This window comes from Myxine glutinosa, chromosome 8 (assembly GCF_964187855.1).
Source record: "Myxine glutinosa chromosome 8, kmMyxGlut1.1, whole genome shotgun sequence".
NCBI lineage: Eukaryota > Metazoa > Chordata > Myxini > Myxiniformes > Myxinidae > Myxine > Myxine glutinosa.
In genome coordinates, this window is record NC_136268.1 from 155,097,765 (window position 1) to 155,121,760 (window position 23,996).

The 23,996-nt window shown below is 50.8% G+C and overlaps 1 protein-coding gene across 3 annotated transcripts in view; it reads right to left on the minus strand.

The window, feature by feature from the left end:
* Nucleotides 1-23,996, minus strand: part of ANTXR2 (ANTXR cell adhesion molecule 2) — a 154,183-nt gene that overhangs the window by 121,423 nt on the left and 8,764 nt on the right. The window contains exon 2 of one of the 3 annotated variants that reach the window (XM_068125462.2): nucleotides 1,333-1,404. The exons of the other annotated variants lie outside the window; for them this stretch is intronic. Coding sequence (XP_067981563.2) covers nucleotides 1,333-1,404 — 72 coding nt within the window. The remainder of the gene's footprint in view (nucleotides 1-1,332; nucleotides 1,405-23,996) is intronic. 3 annotated transcript variants of the gene reach the window in all.

The following is a 23,996-nucleotide window of genomic DNA, read 5'->3' on the forward strand; positions in this document are numbered from 1 at the left end:
CTATCCGCTTCAACTAAAGCATCAAACAAGCCCGGCTACACCTTTGTTAGACTATCGGTCTTGTTTGTTTACAAGTAACACCTCAAGGTGAATTAAAAATGAAACAAGACTGAGCATTTTACAATGCAGAGCCTCATCGGGGTAAATACAGGGTGACCACAAAAACAGGTACTGAACTACCTCAAATAATTCCTTATTAATAAGGTAAGCCTATATACAGGGTGGCCACAAAAAAACGTAACCGACCTTACCTCAAATAACTTCCTCCATAATAATGACATCCTCTTACTTTTTGCAGGTGTGCAAAGTGGAGTTCATGTATCGTCCGCAGATTTCGATTTAATAAAGACCATACCATTTTTAGGTTATTTCTCCAAAATAATCCCACTCATAGGGACTATGAAAGACTTCCAACTTCCCATAGTGATCATGCATCTTGTGAAGCAAATGTCTACCAAAGAGCATGTCATAAAAAAATTAAAAAAGGATTATTAAATTGTATGGATACCGTTTTTGTGATCACTCTGGTAGTTTAAAGTGAAGATCACCCTGTATAACCAAATATGGGACATGGGTATGCGGGTGTCTTCTGATGCCTCAGGGAGATGGATGCCCCTGCCTTGCATAATCCCAGGTCACTTGTGGGTAAGGTGTAGTACCTGTCCCCCCCACCACTCCCTTACCAGGGTAACGGTCCGTAGCCATGTGGTTTAAATGGCAGATGGCTCTGCACATCTGGTGGACCAGCCATAGAAAGGCAATATGATGGCACTGCCATCATAGCACAAGGAGACTCGACATCATCGTATAACCAAAAATGAGCGATCTATATGAATGCAGATCTTGATGCGGCCACACAGGCACGTGCGCATGCACACACGCACGCACGCACGGCGGCGTGACATGCTTTAGCCATCTCCCTCTCATCGGGGATGGATGGGAATGAAGACCGCACCGAATAACTACTGTGATGGGGATGGAGACTGTGACGGGGGTGGTAGCTTTGGGGGGATAGAGGACTGCGCATGTAGAGCCTGGTGTCACGCTAATCGGCATGCGTTTGGGACGCGGACTGGCCATGAGGCCTAGACGGCTTTATCGACGCCATCCCGCTGAGTACAAGGTGGAGCAAGTTTCTGTGGGATCGAAGACCACACTGAATATAATAGCTTCGGTGAGGCCAAGGCATATGGGACGCGGCCTAGCCGTGGAGCAAGGTGCACTCGACAAGCCTCGACTATGTATACAAAACAAACAACTCATATGTTTGTAAAAAATAATAATAATGTGAAAAATACAATCGTGAATTGGTGTGCACTGCCAGTGTCATACCTAACAAACTTCTTTGCAAGTTCTTTCACAAACATGTAGATTTCATTCCAATGACCAGCAACACTTCCTGACCTGGAATTCAAGCAATTTCCAACAGTGAACTTCTTAAAGATCATCTTACATTTACATTACAAGGCTAATAAAAATGAAATGGACACAGAAGGCCATTTGGGCCATCATGGCTGCATTCTATCAATCTATATATTAAAATCGAAAAACACAGTACTTTAGATGCTTACTGTATCACGTCACCTAATGGTGGTGGGGAAGGGTATTAGAAGTCAGCTGAGATGATGACTTGCAAATTTGCACTGTACATGTGGCACTGTACATGTGACTATAAGTGCTTTACTATCCCCCACCAGAGGGAGGGGTATTACTCTCCCGTATGGAGCGGGTGTTTCATACGATTACCATCCTGGTATTAACTGCCTCATTCATTTCCTGGGATGTCTGGGATTCAGGTATGTTAAATGAATCAAAAAAGTTTTATCATTTTCATGTCATATAATGCAGAACATTACAACGCACAAACATCTATCAGGTTTAATTTACGGCATGTACTTTATTCAGAAAATAATCCACATTCTCCATCTACCTGAAGGGTGGGGTAAAGGCTGTACACATTCAGAATCGTTTCTAGGTTTACTGTGTTCCATTTGCTGAATGAAAGAAAACTATAGAAACACTGCAGTACAGAGAATAATGTTTTTAACAAATTTGAATTAATTATAATTTAAAGAAGACAAGTCAGGAGACGACGATGGTTCACGAGCGAGCGGTATTCAATGACGAAGGACAGACTATAACCGAAACAGGCCCGGACAGGCCCGGAAATGTCAAAACGAAGGTTACTGACCTTGAAATGAGATAGAAAATAATGTATAATCAGTTATGAGGTTAGTTAGCTACACAATACCGAAAATTCGGTGAAAAATGAAATGAAAAAAAAAAAGGGGGGGGGGTGGAGGGGAAAGGAAAAATGAAAAATCGAGCTCCGTGGGACGAGACATGACATTGGCCGAACCAAATATCGAAACCCCTGTCAGATTCCACCAAACCCCTCGGAGAAGATGTAGCTTGAACTCGATTACCCCCTAAAAAGACATCTTTTTCTGGCGTCGCTCCGCCCACAATGGGCGCAATACGCCCACTCTAGGCAGGACACAACTAGATCATGATATCAACCTCCCACCCAAGTTTCATCAAGATCAGATGATATCGGGTAGTTATGCTGCGTACAGACACACAGACACACACATGACGAATATAGTGGTCACTTGATAACTCGTGAACCAAAATAAAACTGAAAATTTTGTGTAAAGCATACTCAAAATGACATCAGCAGGTTTCCAAGTGCACGATACTGTGTCGAATGGACTATTACTAAAAGGTTGTCAATGCATTGTACTGTATTATATTGCATGTGATGTTTCATGTACAAGTGATAATCTCACCAAAAGAAAAGGATTTTTGAATGAATCATATTCTCGGATATCTGGATACAAAAACAAAGACAGTATGAATTTTGCGACCTGTGTTCCATGGAATTTGAATAAACAGCAGACCCACCTGGAGTACTGAGGCAGCTTCCATCTGCTGCTCAGCTTCCTCGCTTTGTCTAACATCTGGCCAAATGTTGAGGGTCCAAGGGGTGTACGGATTAATGCGAGCTCAAAAAAGCAACCGTTTCTATGGAGACCTGCCCTCAGCTATGGCAGATGACTTCCAAAGGGCTCTGAAAGCAGTCGTGTTACCAGCTGGCCAGACACTCGCGATTACGGCCATAAACGTCATTATCTCTGATTTCCTCTCAACCAGTGGCAGGGTTGCCAAATTGTGGCATGCATGCCCTGAATGGTGTATCTATGTTTCCTGATGAGCATCCATCTTTGTGAATTTTTTTCCTGATACCATTCATTATATCTCTGAGCTCATGCATACATCACCAGCACACTGTAATACAAATGGCGAACAGCATGACAAGCTAGAACTTTGTCAGATATATTTAGTACGCGGGGCATGTATGTACAGGATTTTGAAATGAGACAAGTAATGGTCAGAGATAAATGATATCATCAAATAAATATAATGTGCAATTGGACAACAAATTGGAAGAGAACAGAGAAAGTGAATGATATACTGTATGTATATATTGTTGCGAATATGGCATTTGGCCTCCATATCCGCTTGTAAATATTCCCCTATTTCCCCAATACTCCCCAACTATCCCCAATCCCCCATTCCCTAGTCCCATTGCCTGTAAATAACACTCTGTAGAACCGACCTTCCCCTTTTTCCCCCATTAAATGTCGTGCCCAGGTCCACCGCATCTCACGTAGACAACTTTCGGACATCTTGCTAGTTATTCTTAGTCTATGTCAGTTAAGGACTCGTTTCCATTAATTCTGACTCTTCGTTGCACCAGAATGTGATTGTATGGCACCAGTAGTGAGTTTAGGACCTTCCCCTACCTCCTCCCATCTTCCCCATGAAACAACAACAACAACAACTACAACTACAACTACAACAACAGAGGAGAATGGGGGCGGCGCGGCGCGGGGGAGTGTGCGTCCTCACACCGGCTCGGTTAGCCGCCATTGACCATGCGCTCCGACGGGGTTACCACGAAGGGGCTCCCTGTCAGCCCCTCGTCAAGGGCGGAGCCGGTAACCCCCCCGCACGCACCCAATGAGAAGCAACGGGCCGATTCCATCTGGGGCGGAGCTAACGAGCCGAGGGCGTGTCACTTCCCGCCGGATATACGCGGCCACTTACCGGACGTGACGTCAGATGCGCCCCCGACTGAAGAAGACAAGTCGCGACCTTCCAGCGCTGAGAGCGACCTCCCCGCATCATTGGACCAGACCGGGTCGATTCTGTCCTTGAGCCAAGAGTGCACCTTGAGCCATCGACTACCCGCTTTCCTTGCCATCAATCCCCGTGTGAGTCAGTTTTGTCCCGTTTATCTGTCGTCTGTCGGGGCTAATATAAGAGTGTGTCTAAGTGCCTGCCTTTCTATGCTGTCCCTCTTGTCGTTGTAATCTGACCTTCCGCCCTAATATAACCTCCTCCGGAGGTCTTGAGAACTGAACCCTTGGTGTCGTGTCATTTTAACCCAGCCGTTGTGTCCTTTTCCTCAATTGATTTAGCGTAGCGCGACTCGGCAACGTTCGAGTATAATCGGGTAACTTGTGCGGACACGGCGGCCATTCCGCTCGGCCCACCCTAACATCAAAGTCGTGTCTGTAACAATTGGTGTCAGGAGTGTCGGATTCGGACCTGGGACTAAATTTGTTAGGCCCAAATTTTGGGAAGTAGAATTCGATCCGGAGCGCGTTTACGCGCTCGAAATTATAAAGGCGAAATTTGATTGTGTTTTACAAAATATAAAAACCCGAATTTTGAAAGTCGCGCTATGGCGGATCAAGACAGCTGGGGTCCGGTAGAGGAGAGTGAGGCAGGGTCGGTCCAGGACCAAATTGAGGGACGCGAGGAGAGCGAAGCAGCGAGGGTAGCAGACGCACAAATTAGCGTCGTTGCGCCCGACATGGCGGGTGCGCAAAATGGCGCCTCGCTGGTCACCGCGCCCGCGACCGTGGCAGCGCCCCTGGTGGATTCGAACCTTTTCCTCCTGCAAATGAGGGCCCTTATGGAACAAATGGGTGAGCAATTGGGAGACCAAATTAGAGGTTTGAAAAGCAGTATGGGACAAATGGGGAACCGGATGGAGGCTCAGAATGAGCAATTGGGGGTAATGGGGAACCGGATGGATGCTCAGGGTGAGCAATTGTGGGTAATGAGGGACGAAGCGAGGGGTACCGGTGAGGGGTTAGACAATAATTTTAAGGGATTAGACGAGAAATTTGGGAAATTAGACAATAGATTAGGGGAAATACAGGAGGGGTTAATGGGGGTAGAAAACAGAATGGCCGCTCAAGAGAATCAAATGGAAGGGATGCAAAAAGGGTTAGAGGGGTTAGAAAACACCATGGAAGGCAAATTGAGGGACATGAAGGACCAAGCGGAAAGGGAAGTTAAACAAATGGGGCAGCAGATAGAGGGGGTCAGAATGGGGGTAGAAACCAAACTGGATGCTCACAGGGAGGAAATGGAGCAGATGAGGGTGGCATCTGGGCAGGAGATGCAAGTGATGGGAGAAGAGATCAGAAGAGGTGTGAGTGAGGAGGTCGGAGGAGTGCGCGAGGAGGTGAGGCACTGTAAGGAGCACATGGAGAAGGAGGTGAGAAAGGGGACTGTAAAGTTACAAGGGGGCATAGAGGACCTGACGCAGGAGGTGGAGCAGCTGACGGTGGGACAGACGGAGTTAGTGGAGCAGGTACAAAGGAACACTGCGGTAATAGGAGGGTTAAAAGCGACACAAAATGACCAAAAAAACGACTTGGTAGCGACGAAGAGGGAATGTCAGATGGTACGTGAGGGACTGACAACGAGGTTGGACGAGGTGATAGAGGTAATGGAGACGAAGGACCGGCAGGTGAGGACGCACATGGAAACGGTCAAGGTAGCCTTGGAGGACGAGCTTGAGGAGACGTACCGGGGAATAAAAGAGGTGAAGCAGAAATTAGAAGAAGTGGAAGAAGGGATGAGCGAAATTAAGAAGCGACGGAGAGAGGATAAGAAGGAGATAAAAGAGGAGATAAAAGAATTGGTCCAAAGTCTGTGTTTGGATCGTGATGATGTGCTCATTAACCGGATGAGGGATTCGCAGGTGATGGAGGAGAAGCGAAGAGGAAGAGGACCCGGTGTAAGTGGTGACCAATATGGTCGTGCGTATGATGCGCCAGGGGATTTAAGAAGCTTGGGGGTCGAGATGGACCCGGGTGTTCGTGAGAGGCCGTTGGTGAAGTGTGCGACAGGTCTGGTGTGCGAAAAAGGAGGTGTGCGAGAAAGTCCGACTCTGGGGTGTGTGAGGAAAAAGTGCGTGCCAAGGAGTGAGGGTGCTGGCGAGAATGAGTCGGTCGTAGCGCGTGTGCGAGTGAGCACATGGAAGCGCGGTGTGGTAAGTGTTACAGAGGGTGTGACGGGAGAGTGTGCGCAAGAAAGGTGTGTGACGGACAGGTGCATGGGGAAAGAGTGCGCTGTCAAGAGTAAGGGTGAGTGCGCTGTCAAGAGTGGAGGTGAGAGTAGTACGAGTGACACGGAGCGTGAGTTGGTTGTGACAGGTGAGAAAGGATGCACACCTGGAATGGTAGAGCGTGAGTGGGAATGCACGCTGGAATTGGTAGTGAGGCACGTGGTTGGGTGTGCGAGTGAGAGCACACCTGTGGTTGTCACAGAGGAGGTGACCGAGGAGGGGGTGCGAAGAGGTGTGTTGGTGAGGTGTGCGACCAACGAATGTGTGCCAAAGTGTTCGGTGGTCAGGTGTGTGACCAAGGCTGTGAGTGGAATGAGAGTACCTGGGTGTGTAAGGAAAGGTACGAGGAGCATGGAGACGGCTGGATGTAGGAGCACGAAAGGGGTAGCGTATGCGTGTAAGAACCCAGGTGAAGCATCGACGGTAACCAGGTTAGAGCTTAGGTCGACTTTTAGCCGAAGCGGGCCCTCGGTGCGTGCTGGGCCTCGCTTTGAACGGCCGCGTCCGTGCTCCACTAGGCGGAGCTGGCAGCCCGATAGGAAGGGTCGTCATGGCGACCACTTCTTGGTGAGACGTGCCGGCAGGTCGAGATCGGGCAATTGGATGGCTCCACGCCGAGGGGGTGCGTGGGATCTCGGCCCGGGTAAGCCCCCGTCTCTGCACCGAGTGCCGGACGCATCCAGCCGCTGGCACGGAACAACCCGCATTCATTGCTCGGCTTTACGAAGCCGGGCTTTGGACGGGAATTGGCGCACCGAGAGGTATTAGTGAGTAGACTGGGTGATGAGGTTAGTGTTTTGGACCCAAAATTAGAGAAAAACAAAATTTGATGATTGGCAAGGGATTGGCAGTAGTGATTGGCAGATGATGGGTAGTGATTGGCAAATTTTTAATTTGTTGAAATTTGATGTGCAAAATTGGTAGTGAGAGACCCCCGATGTGGTGGGATGGCAAATCCACCATCCTTCCCATATGGGGGCAAAGGAGCAATAGCTTATGGGGTGTATGGCAGTGAAAACTAGCCCGGGTGGGTTAGGTTATATTGATAGGGCCCTAGAAGATGACATTAGGTGACGTTAAGATTAGTTAGTGACTGATACCTGTAGTGGGGACGCAGGTAGTTTCGTGTGGATGATAATGACGAGGGAGCGCAATAGTTTAAAGGGACGACTGGGAAGCGCAAGTTTCAGAAGGGAGTAGTTAGATGAGATGATGCTGTGTGAGAATTGAACAGGTGTGATTGCACAGATGTGCAACTGGACAGGTGTGTGGAGCAGTGTATGAGTAGTGAGTGTGTGGAACAGCGCGAATGCGCTTGGGGAGAGAAGGGTGCAGGTGGCACCAGGTGTGAGAGCACAGGTGTGCAGGTACAGGTGTGTGGAGAGAGTTGGAGTAAGTGGTACGGAGTGGTGTGCATGGTGCGAAGGTGTGGATGGGGGAAGAGTGGACCCCTTTCACGAGTACCCGGGGCGGGTAGTGTAAGTGTTAGGTAGAGGGTATAGGTAAATTGTGGTTGGATATTGGCATTTGTGGTGCGGTTGCAGAATGGTATTGTGGATGGGTGCATTAGTGTTGTGGAAATGGCTGGGCGTGTAGCCTGTTAGTGTGTGTAGTTGGTTGGGCACTCCACCACTGTGAGGATGTCGGCCAGGTGAGGCCGCAGGTGGGCTCTGGGAGCCGGTAGTTGTGAGTGGGTGCCTGAGGATCCCGGGTGTGGATCGGGCAGCCCAGTGCCAGAAAGGGCACCGAGTGGGGAGAGCGCCAGAGGGCCTTCCCCAGGTAGTTAGGTTAGGGTAAGGAGCAGGTAAGCTCGGAGGCAACTGCAGTGGTGGAGGTGTGCAGGTGGGTAGACCCGCTGGGAGAGGTACACGCCACAGCCCAGAAATTGTGCGAGGGCACCGGGAGATGAATCGGGGGAGTGAGACCCCAAATTGAAAAGCACCACAGTTTGGCCAATGGGAATTGGTTTTTAGAACCCATAGTGTAAGAGGGCCAATGGTTGGCCGGAGAAAGACCCCGGGTAGTGTAAAGTTGTTAAAGTCATTTAGGAAATAGTTAGGATTGATGAACCTGTCGCACCATACGCAGCCACTTACCTGTGGTGATGATGATGACTCCACACCTGTGTTTTCTTTGTTTTGGTGCAGGAAATGAGAATTGCTGTGAGGATTTGTGAGACGCATCACGACGTGGATGAGACATTGGGGTGATTCCATCTCTCCCTCCTTAGGAGGGACTGATGATGAATTGGTAATGGCAAATTTTGATGTTCAGTTGGAGATGGCAAATTTTGATGAGAGTTGAAAATGGCAAATTTGATTGGTTAGGAGGGAGAGAAGACGAATTTGGTTTATGGGAGGAACGGGGAAGACAGTAGGGATGTTTGTTGATTTGTAAAATAGATGTTTATGGGTAGTGTTGTGTTTTGTGGATACAGTAAGGGGTAAGGGAGGGGCCATGTAGGTTACCTGGTGGGGGGGGGGGGGCGTACGGTAGGAACGTACCTGTCTCACCTGGTTCCCATGTGCCCCCAGTGTGCATTACCTTATATTGCGTGCACTTTTGCGCCCTTACCACCTTACTCACTTGTCTGCTTCTTTTGTCTCCCACCTCCGAGGATCTGGCTTTGGGGCAGAGAGAGAGGAGAGAGAGGTGCTGGATCCGCAGTTGTGGGCCTGCACTTTCGCTGCTTGCTGCCTGGATCGATACACCATATGGACCGCAATGTTTGTGGCCACCCACAATGGACCGCAGTTCTTTTGCGGCCAAGCACCACCCATTGATGGACCTATGGGTCAACGTGGCACCTATGCCATACAAGGTGAACCACTTATAGTTGGCCCCCTGACGGCCACAATACAGAAATGGACGCGGTTGGCGCCTTTCTTTATTTTTTTTGAAAGAAGCCAGAAGGCCACGTGCACCACACGAAGAGCAAGAGACACCTGCAGGGTTAGGGGTTGTTGAATTTATTTTTATTCATTGAACAATGGTGACTGCACCGGATGGTGCTGACTGTGTGATGGGGTGGTGCTTTTGGTGCTGGGAAGGGGTGCTCTGCACGTTATTAAAGGCCGTAAGGCCACAGAGCACTCGTGGGTTGGTGTATCGATGCTGGCATGCGTGCTCTCTCTATGCATAACATCTGCATGTGTTCCTCCAAAAACAGGTCCTGGATCGTAGTGTAAATATCAGCGTAGTCTTGTAAATAATGCTCCCTACCGGCTGTATGTTTAGTTTGCGAATTCTTTCCGCGATTCGGTTATCCTGTGGGTGTGTTTCTGTGAGGAGAAGGGTGCAACGTCGCAGGGGGACATATTTACTCATTTGTGAATATCTGTAAAACTGTCGCACTCAGGGTAGAGTTAATAGTAGAGGGAACTACATCTGAGTGCCACACTAAAATAGGTAAAAATTTATCGGGTCGGGACGCCCCGAGGGTAGAGAAGGGTGCAATGTTGCGAATATGGCATTTGGCCTCCATATCCGCTTGTAAATATTCCCCTATTTCCCCAATACTCCCCAACTATCCCCAATCCCCCATTCCCTAGTCCCATTGCCTGTAAATAACACTCTGTAGAACCGACCTTCCCCTTTTTCCCCCATTAAATGTCGTGCCCAGGTCCACCGCATCTCACGTAGACAACTTTCGGACATCTTGCTAGTTATTCTTAGTCTATGTCAGTTAAGGACTCGTTTCCATTAATTCTGACTCTTCGTTGCACCAGAATGTGATTGTATGGCACCAGTAGTGAGTTTAGGACCTTCCCCTACCTCCTCCCATCTTCCCCATGAAACAACAACAACAACAACTACAACTACAACTACAACAACAGAGGAGAATGGGGGCGGCGCGGCGCGGGGGAGTGTGCGTCCTCACACCGGCTCGGTTAGCCGCCATTGACCATGCGCTCCGACGGGGTTACCATGAAGGGGCTCCCTGTCAGCCCCTCGTCAAGGGCGGAGCCGGTAACCCCCCCGCACGCACCCAATGAGAAGCAACGGGCCGATTCCATCTGGGGCGGAGCTAACGAGCCGAGGGCGTGTCACTCCCCGCCGGATATACGCGGCCACTTACCGGACGTGACGTCAGATGCGCCCCCGACTGAAGAAGACAAGTCGCGACCTTCCAGCGCTGAGAGCGACCTCCCCGCATCATTGGACCGGACCGGGTCGATTCTGTCCTTGAGCCAAGAGTGCACCTTGAGCCATCGACTACCCGCTTTCCTTGCCATCAATCCCCGTGTGAGTCAGTTTTGTCCCGTTTATCTGTCGTCTGTCGGGGCTAATATAAGAGTGTGTCTAAGTGCCTGCCTTTCTATGCTGTCCCTCTTGTCGTTGTAATCTGACCTTCCGCCCTAAGATAACCTCCTCCGGAGGTCTTGAGAACTGAACCCTTGGTGTCGTGTCATTTTAACCCAGCCGTTGTGTCCTTTTCCTCAATTGATTTAGCGTAGCGCGACTCGGCAACGTTCGAGTATAATCGGGTAACTTGTGCGGACACGGCGGCCATTCCGCTCGGCCCACCCTAACATCAAAGTCGTGTCTGTAACAATATATACAGACTTGGCATTTAATATGGAATATATTTTTTTTCTTGACTTGGGTTTACTTTCTTAACTCAGTATATCAATCTGGTGAGTTTCTTTTACACTTTGGTGATTTATTTGTTAAAAGAACCATGTCACTAATTGTCTGTCGCAGCTAGAAGTCAACAACAGGATTATATCACAGGTGGCGTGGCACAATGTACGGACAGTTGCATTTGATGATTGGCTTCACAGTCGGGTATACAAGGGTTGTTGCGTTCTGTATTAGTGGAAAACAACTGCTGCACGTCTCCAAAAGTTATTGCCGCTTCCTCTGGAGATGGTCCGTCAACTCGACAATGCTGTTTGTCATGGAGTGGTGGATTTACGAAATTACGGCATGAAACAGCGTGCTATTGCTCGGCAGTATGGCATCACTCAAGGTCAGGTGTCAAAGATCCTGAAACGAAATGCTCAGAGGGGTGTCCCTACTCCAATAACGAGGCCAGGACGTCCCCGCAGAACCACAAGGACGGATGATCGCCAGCTGCACCGGTTAGTCCGCAATGGCCGTACCAAGTCAGCTAATCGGCTTAGGGCTGAGTGGCAGCAACTGACAAATGTGCCTGTATCCAGAAGGCTAGTCAACCAATGACTGGTTCAAGCAGGCTATCGTGCCAGGCGTCCCCTGAGAAAGCCACGCCTGACCAGACAACACCGCCAGCGCCAATGGCAGTGGGCCAGAGAGCACCGTCAATGGCAGCCAGGACACTGGAATCACGTGATCTTCAGTGACAAGTCTAGATTTCTGGTCTATCGTCAAGATGGCCACGTCCGAGTGCGCAGACAAGTGCATGAAGCCTACAACAAAGATTGTATAGTGCCAAGAGTCCAAGCTGGAGGTGGTGGGGTGACCGATTGGGCTGCTTTTCATGCAGGGGGCAAAACTGACCTGGTTGTTCTGAATGGAAACCTGAACCAGTTCAAGTACAGGGCCATTCTGGAAGAAACATTGCTTCCATTTGCTGGTGCAGCCTTTCGAGGAAACTTTGTCTTCCAAGATGACAATGCACGGCCTCATCGTGCTCGCATGATCCAACACTTTCTTGCTGACCGTGGTGTAGAGCATATGGAGTGGCCTGCCATGTCCCCAGATATGAATCCGATTGAGAACTTGTGGGCAGAATTAACGTGTCAAATCGACAACTTGGACCAGCAGCCTACCTCTGTGCGTGAATTGCAGCAGGCTATTGTCACTGCATGGCAAGCGATTCCTGTCCAAACCTTGGGAAATCTCGTGAACAGCATGCCTCGACGTGTACGTGCTCTCCTGAATGCTCATGGGGGTTACACGAAGTACTGAACTGTAATTTTACTGTCCGTAATCCCAGTCGTAATTTAGCTTTTGTTTTTGTTAAAAAAAAATTTGGTTAATGTGCAAAATAAAGAGATATTTCTGGAAAACGCACAGCAGTATAACACAGTACTGTCCATGAATTGAGTTCGATATCAGTTAACATCACTTTCAAGGATCAATTTATTTGTTTCGAAATATCAAATGTGGTTTTTGTTTCTTTTAAAGGTCACATTAACAAAATCTAGAATAATTTCAACATAATTCCAATGAACTTTTGGTTCTAAGACATCTTGAAAAGTAAGTTCACCCACACAAAAAAAATATTCCATATTAAATGCCAAGTCTGTATATATACACACGATACACTACATGACCAAAAGCATGTGGACACCCGAACATCAAACATCTCATTCCAAAATCATGGGCATTAATATAGAGTTTGTCCTCCCCTTTGCTGCTATAATAGCCTCCACTCTTCTGGGAAGGCTTTCCAATAGATGTTAGAACATTGCTGCGAGGATTTGCTTCCATTCAGCCACAAGAGCATTACTGAGGTTGGGCACTGAAGTTGGGCGATTAGGCCTGGCTCACAGTGGGCATTCCAATTCATCCCAAAGGTGTTCGATGGAGTTAAGGTCAGGTCTCTGTGCATGCCATTCAAGTTATTCCACACCAATCGACAAACCATTTCTCTATGGAGCTCGCTTTGTGCACTTTGTCATGCTGAAAAAGGAAAGGGCCTTACCCAAACTGTTGCTACAAAGTTGGAAGCACACAATCGTCGATAATGTCATTGTATGCAGTAGCGTTAAGATTTCCCTTCAATGGAACTAAGGGGCCCAGAACGAACCATGAAAAACTGCCCAGACCATTATTCCTCCTCCACCAAACTTTACAGTTGGCACTATGCATCCGGGCAGGTAGCGTTCTCCTGGCATCCGCCAAACCCAGATTAGTCCATCCGACTGCCAGTTGGTGAAGCGTGATTCATCACTCCAGAGAATGCGTTTCCACTGCTCCAGAGTCCAATGGTGGCGAGCTTTACACCACTCCAGCCGACGCTTGGCATTGCGCATGGTGATCTTAGGCTTGTGTGCGGCTCCTCGGCCATGGAAACCCATTTCATGAAGCTCCCAACGAACAGTTTTTGTGCTGACATTGCTTCCAGAGGCAGTTTGGAACTCGGTAGTGAATGTTGCAACCGAGGACAGACAATTTTTAGGCACTACGCGCTTCAGCACTCGGCGGTCCAGTTCTGTGAGCTTGTGTGGCCTACCACTTCGCGGCTTCGCTGTTGTTGCTCCTAGACATTTCCACTTCACAATAACAACACTTACAGTTGACCGGGGCAGCTCCAGCAGGGCAGAAATTTGACGAACTGACTTGTTGGAAAGGTGGCATCCTATGACGGTGCCACGTTGAAAGTCACTGAGCTCTTCAGTGTGGTCCATTCTACTGCCAATGTTTGTCTATGGAGATTGCATGGCTGTGTGCTTGATTATATATACCTGTCAGCAATGGGTGTTGCTGAAACAGCCGAATCGACTAATTAGGAGGGGTGTCCGCATACCTTTGGTCATGTAATGTATTTTAGACACAAATGGATGTGTTGAAGGAACTGCGCTCCAACGCGAGTCGAAAGAATTGACGCGACCAAAGACGGAATTCGTCCGAGTTGCTTTATTGAAACAAAACAGCTCAGGTATTCTGACAAGCCCGTTTATCGGGCAGCAATATATATACACATTTATGTCGGGAAGTTTGCCCGGCAAAAGCTATACCGGGCATGCCCGGGTGTCAAGGGCGAGCCTTGGAAAGGCGAGTCTGGACCTGCCCGGGCGTGTTTGGCTGCGGCCTGGCAAGTCGAGGCTGGGCGTGCCCGGGCGCTCTGGGCGAGCCCTGGAAAGGCGATAGCGGGCATGCCCGGACGCTCTGGGCGAGCCCTGGAAAGGCGATAGCGGGCATGCCCGGACGCTCTGGGCGAGCCCTGAAAAGGCGATAGCGGGCATGCCCGGACGCTCTGGGCGAGCCCTGGAAAGGCGAGAGCGGGCATGCCCGGGAAAGACGAGACCGGGCGTGCCCGGGAGGTTCGGGCGCGCCCGGGAGGTTCGGGCGTGCCCGGGAGGTTCGGGCGTGCCCGGGAGGTTTGGGCGTGCCCGGGAACAGTGAGTCCGGGCATGCCCGGGAGAGGCGCGTCTGGCCGTGTTCTGGCCGGTGCAAGGCGATTGTGTGCATCCAGCGGTAACCGCTACAGTGTGCTTGATATTGGTTGAATGGCACTTGATCCCTTTGCTCATGGAAGTTATTCCCAGAGCTGTCTGGAAGTTCATGGAATTATTCTGTCTCTAACTACAAAGCATACCAGACCAGAACAGCGAGTTGTCATGCCCAAAAAGTGAAACAATATCAAAGTTCTGAATACTACCTCATGGGGTCAGGATGAGACATGCAGAACCAAAAACATAATTTACAACAATTATAATAATATTGTTAACACAGGACATACGAATGAACACCCTTCACCCACATCCCCAACTTAAGTACAATGTATGACGTCTCTCCTTTACACCACCACGCCCTCCACTGCTTTTCTTGTACGAAGTACTCATGTGAACATTTCCAGAATTTAATATCACACTACCAGAGTATCCAGTAATATTCATAAAGATTGAGACAAACTAGGGGCAAAGCATAACGGATTGACAGTAAGGTAAATAATACATAAATGGATGCTCCAATGCTCCATAGCACAAGGAGTTACAGGTGAAAGGAGTTAGGGTCTTAGCTGTGGAAGAAATAAGAGATGACATTAGACTTCATTGCCTCGAGGAGAGCAATATTACCAGTAGACTCAGCAGTAGAGCACAGAGAGAAGCCATATTCCATGACACTTCAGATAAAGTCCTTGTATGTCACCATAAAAAGCTAAGAATGGCAGAGAAAGAACTTGGACTTCAGAAAATTCTGAGGCAGTGACCATCTTTGGTCAGTTCGGATATATGAGCTGCCCATGAGTTTGTATTGATCTGATGGTGAGGCCCAAGAACTCCCAGAGGTCGACCACAGAAGAAAATTGGGAATATGCCTGCTAGTCCTGATAGAGAGACAAAATGAGAGTGTGACTCTTGACTTGATTTAAAGAAATGTTGCATGTAAATCAATAGGTGCTTGTAAATTGTATCAAGATCAGGAGAGAGGGATCCTGCTGCAACTTCCTGGGCAGAGAGAGAGAGGAACTATCTCCAACATGTGGAATCCTCTAGAAAGTGACAAAATAGATATTTTTTTCCCATTAACAAAGAGAGGTCACCAATGTACACCAAGAACAGAATTGGTCCCACGCTACTACCTCGAGAGACTCTGCCCTAAGGTGGTCTATGGGAATTTACATGAGGGATTGCCCCCAAAATAGGTATTTGCTCTGTTCTCAGAAACTACACACACAATTTCGATGAAACTTGACGACAACATTCACCACCCATGATGCACCAAAGATTGTTCACATCATTTAAAAAAATCAGGGTCCAAGGAGGTGTGCGTGGGGTTTGAGTGACCGTTGCTCCTGATCCAGGTGAGCTTCAGGATCTGCGGTCCTATATTTTTTTAATGGATAACAAAAGCGCCACCGAATAAGTCACAAACAAACATGGAAAACAATTGCCAAAGAATACCTGTATATAACAAAGCTGATCCTGAAAACATATCTTACCCCAATAAACAAAATCAAAGCCATACACCAACTAGCAGTACCATTGTTCCAGTACAGCTGTGGAATAGTAAAATGGCCGCAAGTGGATATAAAAAACTAGATATAAAAACAAGGAAACTACTCACTATCCACAAAATGTTCTACAAAAATCATTGCATCCCAAGAATGTACCTGCCGAGGAAAGAAAGAGGTGGCAGCCTGATGGAACTCAAGTGCAAAGAGCGACGATTGTAGGATTAGCAGAGTATGCGAAAGCTCAACAAACTACCAAATACATACATACATACATACATATTGTTACGTTTGTGGGGGTAGGGATACTTTAGTCCAGGTAGATTTGTATAGGTAGGTGCTCCAAATGTCGTGTAGAAACCTTGATGTAATAAGTACTTGTTTGGACCATGTGTTCAGATTAAGCTTGTATATTCGTCTTATTGAAGAGCGCTTACCTGAACGGATCCTACCGGCAGTCCTCAAACCTGCGGAAAATAACTCACACGAAACAGATTTAAAATGTACAAAAAGAAACAGGTTTTATTAAAAGAAATGCCAGTAACAAAGAAATGCACGATCAAATAATCGGGGGTGACGGGGAATGTCAATTAGCTCAGGGATTATGTAATTAATTCTTTGTATGTTGTTCCCTCTGTGATTTATCCCGATGTCCCTTATGGCACCGCATTAGACACGAGTTGGAATCGCGCATTTAATGGCACTCAATAATAAAACATACTGGAAGCCAGGACGTTGAGCCCTACCGCTGACAAGCCAGACTTGGGAGGCACACACAGGACGGGCAGGCCAAGGCCACACCCCGAGAGGCCGTGGTTGGTCAGGGTTCTTGATTGACAGGAGGACTGGTAAGAAGCAACTCGCTGTTTGGCGAGGAGGACAAATGACGTAAGAGCCTGGGTCTTATGCGTAAGCATAAATTTGCGCTAGCAGACATTTGCTCTCTTAGTCTTCGCTTCGCTCTGCTCTTCACATCTCTCTGCTCTCTGCGTCTGGTCTGGATCGTGACAGTCGGCATTTATCTCTCTCGTTCTGGACAATAAAGCAAACAATTGTGCTTGGACGACAGGCTCCATAAAGTGATCGGGCCGACCGTGTTCGGAGACACCACTGATAGATGTGCATAGGCAGTGGCAGAGCCGCGGACCGAGGGCTGCAGTTTCCCACCATAGACGACGAAGACAGGTACGGCTGGAGGAGCGAGCTGGACGCGGTCCGTTCGATTCGTGCAGAAGGCCTGTTGCACGCCAGTAGGCGCGGCCTAGTGAACGAGGGCGTACGCAGGCCTAGCCGCACGAGAGCGAGCGGTTCCTGCCAATGCCCGGACGATTTTGACGACCCCCGACAAGACCCCACCGCCACATATTTAACTGAACGCTTCGGAGTAACAGCTTGTTCGGCTATCCGCTCCTTGGAAAGATTTTAATCGCCACAAACACATATATATATATATATATATATATATATATATATATATATATATATATATATATATATATATATATATATATATATATATATATACCTCCAGTATCCCATCAGCAATGTATCCAGCCAGCAGTCACATGGCGAATGGTGTCAGGAATGATGGTGTTACAACATGCATCGCTGATGCCCTCCCGTAAATGTGCAGCACTCTAAATTTTTCCTGCGTAGACCAACGCCTTCAAGTGACCCCAGAGATAAAAATCCAACAGGCTGAAATCGGGGTTCCTAGCTGGCCCACTCCACAGGCCCTCGGCGTCCTATGCAATGACCAGGGAATTGTCGTTCAGCCACTCTCTTACGCTGATGCTGTATTGGGTAGGACCGCCATCCTGCAGGAACCATGTTGGGAAATCCCCATCTATGTTCAAGACACTGGGGAATGCTTCCTCATTGAGCGTATGCAGGTAGGCCCTCTCCTGTGACTGTGCCATCAAAAAAGAAGGGGCATATGATGCAGTCTTTCCAAATGCCACACCATCACACGAGCGGCACCTTGTTCCTTTGAAGCAGTAAACCAGTAAAGGTTGTCTTGCGACCAGTCATGGGTGTTCTGCCAGTTCTCCTCAACATTTGCGTAAAAAGCAGTCTCATCACTTAACCGAATTGTGGATGGGAAATCAGAATTTTGAGCACATTTTTCCGTAGCCCATTCACAAAATTCCATCCTTCAGTCCGGATCATCTTTGCTTAATTTCTGCAGGATTTGAAGTTTGTAAAGATGCCATTTGTGTGCTTGAAGAATGAGGTGGGTACTGCTTTTCAACACTCCTGTCTCAGCGGATCACCTGCCGAAGAGACACACCTGTGTGGTACATTCGTCTGGGAAGCCATGAAGCTGTGTGATCATATGTCTTTTAATGCTGGTTGTTTGAACGCTAGTTGCATCCTGTCTTAATTTGTACTGTTGGAATATACCTTTTGACTCTTTAGACTGCTGATATCCCTTAGGCCTTTGAAGACCTAAGTCCCCCAAGACCCTTAACACCACCAAAACCCCAAAAGACAAAGAAGACCCAAAATACCCCGAAGACCCAAAACACCCTGCAGACCCTGAACACCCAAGATACCTCAATGACCCTTAAAGACCCAAAGGACCCAGAGGACCCAAAATACGGAAAAGACCTGAAGACACTTCAAGACCCAAAATACCCTGAAGACCCTGAAAGACCCAAAATATCCCGAAGACCCAAAAGTCCCAGAAGACCAGTAAGACCATTAAGACCCATAAGACACTAAGATCCTGAAGACCCTGAAGACCACTTTTACCTTTAAGACCATTTTAATACTTTAGACATCTTTGATCCCTTCACCCTTCTAGCCTTGTGTACCCTTAAAAACGTATACACCCCTCAAGTCCCTTTCAACCCCTTACACAATTTAGACTGATTAGACAGCTTTGACCCTTGACCATTTAGAGCTTTACAACACTTGGACCTTTTTCGATTACAAATAAATTACAAATAAGTAATATCACCAATATTACAAACAAGAAATATGTCGTGCATAGCATGATACTTGCAAAATCTCTAAAATAAGTTGTTTGCCAATGATGACCTCAAATATAGTTGGTGGTTGAATTCAGTGACCAGATATGCAAGTCCTCTTCAAATTTCAAGTCAATCAGATGAAAATTGAGGATTTTAGAAATTTGGCCTATGTTGACCTTTTGGCCTATGTCGACCTCAAAAATACTTGGTGGTTGAATTCAGTGTCCAGATATGCAAATCCTCTTAAAATTTCAATTCAATCGGATGAAAATTGAGGATTTTAGAAATTTCACAAAGTTGGTGACCTTTGGCCTAGGTTGACCTATTAACCTTTTCACCCCAAAAATAATAGGCTTCTTGCTTATGACCTACTCTACCATTTGGTGACGTTTCATGAAGATTGGTTGAAAATTGTGACCTGTAGGCAACTGATAGACAAAGACAGACAGACAAACAGACAAACAGACAAACATACAGAATAACGCACAGGACCAACCAATATAACCTTGAAAAATCTTCGATTTTCGCATGTAATAAATTACAAATAAATAATATCACCAATATTACAAACAAATTTGTACAAAAGAAATGTTTGTATTATGATTGGTGTAAATGATGACAACACAGCAACTCAAATTCAGTCAGGTCATTATCCTCAGTTTAACAAGCCCGTGCCTCTGCGGCGATGTGTGGTGAGGTGAGCATAGCGAGCTGATCCACACTAGTATACATACATATATATATATATATATATATATATATATATATATATATATATATATATATATATATATATATATATATATATATATATATATATATATATACAGTCATGTGAAAAAGTAAGTACACCCCATGTAAAGTTTTGACTTTTTCAACATATTTCAACATACAGCTAGCTATTTGATCTTCATTTCAACAATATTGATAGATAAAGGTGATATTAAAGCACGGCGTTACGCGCGCTGCTTGCGAGCAAGGAGGAAGCGGACAAGCGGCAACTGAAAAGCGTCTTTATTTCAGGAGCTCACTGTAACACTGGCGCGCTCCGGGCTGCGCGCCCGGTGTATATCATGAGGCCACGCCTACCCCTCGGGCGTGGCCACCGCCCACTTGGTGCGCGGAATGATGTCACCACGCCAGTGGGCTTTTGTGTCCGCCACACGCGCCCCCCCAGAATTCCCGCGCACCTGGAGGGCCAGTTTGCGGGGCAGACGAATGACCCGGCCGAAGCGCCCCCTGGCGATCGGCGGCGTCCGGGGTGCAGGGATGCCAGGTGGGATGCCCCTGGCTGCCCCTGGGATGGGTGCAGGACCGGGGGGCGGCGTGGCGGCGGGGCTGGGCGGTGCCGGGGGTCCGCCCGCAGGGGGGCGGCCCCGACGTGGGGGTCGGGCCACTGGCGGTGGATGGTCCACGTCGAGGTGGGCCGGCTTGAGGCGGTCTACCGAAACGCGGTCAGGAGTACCGCCGATGTCCAGGGTGAAGTGCTTCGCCCCGGTCTCCAGCACGCGGAAAGGCCCGTCGTACGGGGGCCGCAGTGATGTCCGGTGGGCATCGTGGCGGACGAAGACGTACTCCGCCGTGCGAAGCTCCGGGGCGACGTGCGTCGGTGGGTGCCCGTGGCATGCCGTTGGCACCGGGGCGAACCTCTGGGCGGTCTCTTGCAGAGCGGAGCGCTGCTGTGCCGCGGACCATGGTGCCGTGGAGTCGGGGAGGAACTCGCCCGGCACCTGTAGCGGTTGCCCGAAGACCAACTCCGCCGCGGATGCGCGCAGGTTCTCCTTGGGCGCCGTCCGGAGGCCCAGCAGGACCCAGGGGAGCCTGTCGACCCAGCCGCCGTCGCGGAGGGTGGCCCGGAGCGCGGCCTTCAATGAGCGGTGAAATCGCTCACACAGGCCGTTAGCCTGGGGGTGGTAGGCCGTGGTTCGGTGCAGCCGGACCCCGAGCCCCTGCGCGACCGCCCCCCAGAGCTCCAAGGTGAACTGGGGGCCGCGGTCGGACGAGATGTCTGAGGGGGCGCCGAACCGGGCGACCCAGGTGGCGATGAAAGCCTGCGCGACATCGGCCGCCGTTGTCGACGCCAAGGGCACGGCCTCCGGCCACCGGGTGGTGCGGTCCACCATGGTGAGGACGTAGGTGAAACCCCGCGAGGGGGGCAGAGGTCCCACCAGGTCCACGTGGACGTGGTCAAACCGGCGTTCCGGCACCGTGAACGGGGCCAACGGGGCCTGGGTGTGCCGGTGCACCTTGGCGCGCTGGCACGCGAGGCACGTCCTGACCCAGCCGCGGACGGCCTTCCAGAGGCCATGCCAGACGAACTTGTCGGCGATCAGCCTTTGGGAGGCCCTCGTGCCCAGGTGGGACAGGCCGTGGATGGCGTCAAACACCTGGCGCTGCCAGCCCGCGGGCACGATGGGGCGAGGACGCCCGAGGGAGACGTCGCACAAGAGGGCCGCGCCCGCGCCGTCGAACGCCACCTCGGTGACGCGGAGGCCCGTGACGGCGGTCCGCAAGGCCTGGACGTTGGGGTCAGCGGCCTGGTCTGCTGCCATCCGGGCATAGTCGATGCCGAGGTGGACTGCGTGGGCGACGGCCCGGGAAAGGCAATCCGCCACCGGGTTGTCCTTCCCCGCGACGTGCTGGATGTCCGTCGTGTACTCAGACACGGCCGAGAGGTGACGCTGCTGCCGGGCCGACCACGGCTCGGTGACCTTGCCCATCGCGAAGATCAGCGGCTTGTGGTCGTCGAAGGCAGTGAACGCACGGCCCTCGAGCAGATGGCGGAAGTGCCTGACCGCCAATTGAAGCCCGAGCAACTCGCGGTCGAAGGTACTGTAACGGCGTTCGGGCGGGCGAAGCTGCCGGCTAAAGAACGCCAGCGGTTGCCAGGCTCCACGCACCCATTGCTCGTGCACCGCGCCCACCGCGTAGTCCGAGGCATCGGTGGTGAGGGCGATCGGTGCATCGGGCGCCGGGTGCGCGAGCATGGTGGCGTTAGCCAAGGCGAGCTTCGCGCACGTGAACGCCGTGTCCATCTGCTCAGTCCAGGTAACGTCGCCTTTTCCCAGCTTACCTCGGAGAGCTTCGTGCAGGGGGCGCAGGAGCTGGGCGATACGGGGCAGGAACCGATGGTAAAAGTTCACCATGCCCAGGAACTCCTGCAGCCCTCTGATCGTGCGGGGGCGCGGAAACCCCTTCACCGCCTCCACCTTGGCCGGCAGGGGGACGGCTCCGTGCCTGGTGACACGGTGCCCCAGAAAATCGATTATGGTGGCGCCGAACCGGCACTTTGCGGGGTTCACAATCAGGCCATGCTGGCCCAGGCGTTCGAAGAGCATGCGGAGGTGGCGTAGGTGCTCTTCGCGGGACGCGCTGGCGACGAGGATATCGTCCAGGTAGACGTAGACAAAATCCAAGTCACGCAGGACGCTGTCCATCAGTCGCTGGAACGCCTGAGCCGCATTCTTCAGACCGAAGGGCATGCGCAGGAACTCGAAGAGTCCGAATGGCGTGATGACCACCGTCTTCGGGACGTCCTCCGGCCTGACGGGGACCTGATGGTAGCCGCGTATGAGGTCCACCTTCGAGAAGAAGGACATGCCCGCCAAACGGGCGGAAAAGTCCTGAATGTGGGGGACGGGGTAGCGGTCGGGAGTCGTGGCGTCATTGAGACGGCGATCGTCCCCGCACGGTCGCCATCCCCCGCCGGGCTTCGGCACGATGTGCAGCGGCGACGCCCAAGCGCTCTCTGAGCGCCGAACGATGCCGAGTCGCTCCAGGGGAGCGAAATCCGCTTTTGCCACCGCCAGCTTCGTCGGCTCGAGGCGGCGTGCCCGGGCGAAGACCGGTGGCCCGACGGTGGGGATGTGATGGGCCACCCCGTGCTTGACGGCCCCCGCCGCGAAGGTGGGCCGCGTGAGGGCCGGGAAGCCGGCGAGGAGGCGGGTGAATGCGTCCGCTGCCGGAAGCGTACAGACCAACGTGGCCGGAACCGAACCGTTCGGCAAGCCGCTTGGCAAGCCGCTCGTTGAGCTGGGCAACGCACAAGCGAGCGAGCTGAACGTCTGCGCTTGACGTCGACCAGGAGCCCATTAGCGCACAGGAAGTCTGCGCCAAGCAGTGCCATGGGCACGTCGGCGGTGACGAACGTCCATCGGAAAACCTGCCCCCCGAACCGCAGAGAGAGGCAGCGTTTTCCATACGTACGGATGGGCGTCCCATTCGCGGCAAGCAGCGCGGGGCCCCCACCCGCGGCGTGCTTGTCTGACGTGCCGGCGGGAACGACACTCACCTGCGCTCCCGTGTCGCACAGGTAACGGCGCCCGGAGAAGGTGTCCGTTATGAACAGCAGGCTGCTCGAACGGCCGGCGCTCATCGCCACTATTGAGCGCCGGCCCAGGCGTTTCCCGACCTGTTGAAGGAGCATGGCGGATGACACTGCCGAGCTTCGTGGCCGAACTTGGCGTGGAACCAGCACCAGGTGGTGGAGCTGGAGGAGCGCGGCTGGCTCCGCCAGGCCGGTGGAGTTGGCGGGTTTCCCCGCGGTGTCGGTTTTCGCCGCGGCGGTGGGCGGGGCGTGGCGTGGCGGCGGTCACGAGGTGCGTATCAGCATGCTGCGTATGCTGTATAAGCTGATGCTGTGGATCAGCAGCATCAGCAGCAGCATCAGCAGCATCAGCCACGAGGGCCGTGACGGCCACGCCGACTCTCGCCCGCGTGTCCGAAGCGGCGAAGTACTTGTCCGCCTCGGCTGCCAATGCTCGGGGTTCTGTTAGCCCGGTCCCGGCCAACGCGAGGCGAACCTGCGCTGGAAGTTGGCGACGGAAAAGCGCCGGAATAGAGAACCGGGGGCTTCGTCGCCCAACAGTGACAGCATATGGTCCATTCGGACCGACGGGCGCGTGTCACCGAGCTCGGGGAGATCCAGGAGGCGGTCGGCCCGTGCGTCGTCCGTGAGGCCGAACGTGGCTAGGAGTAGCCGCTT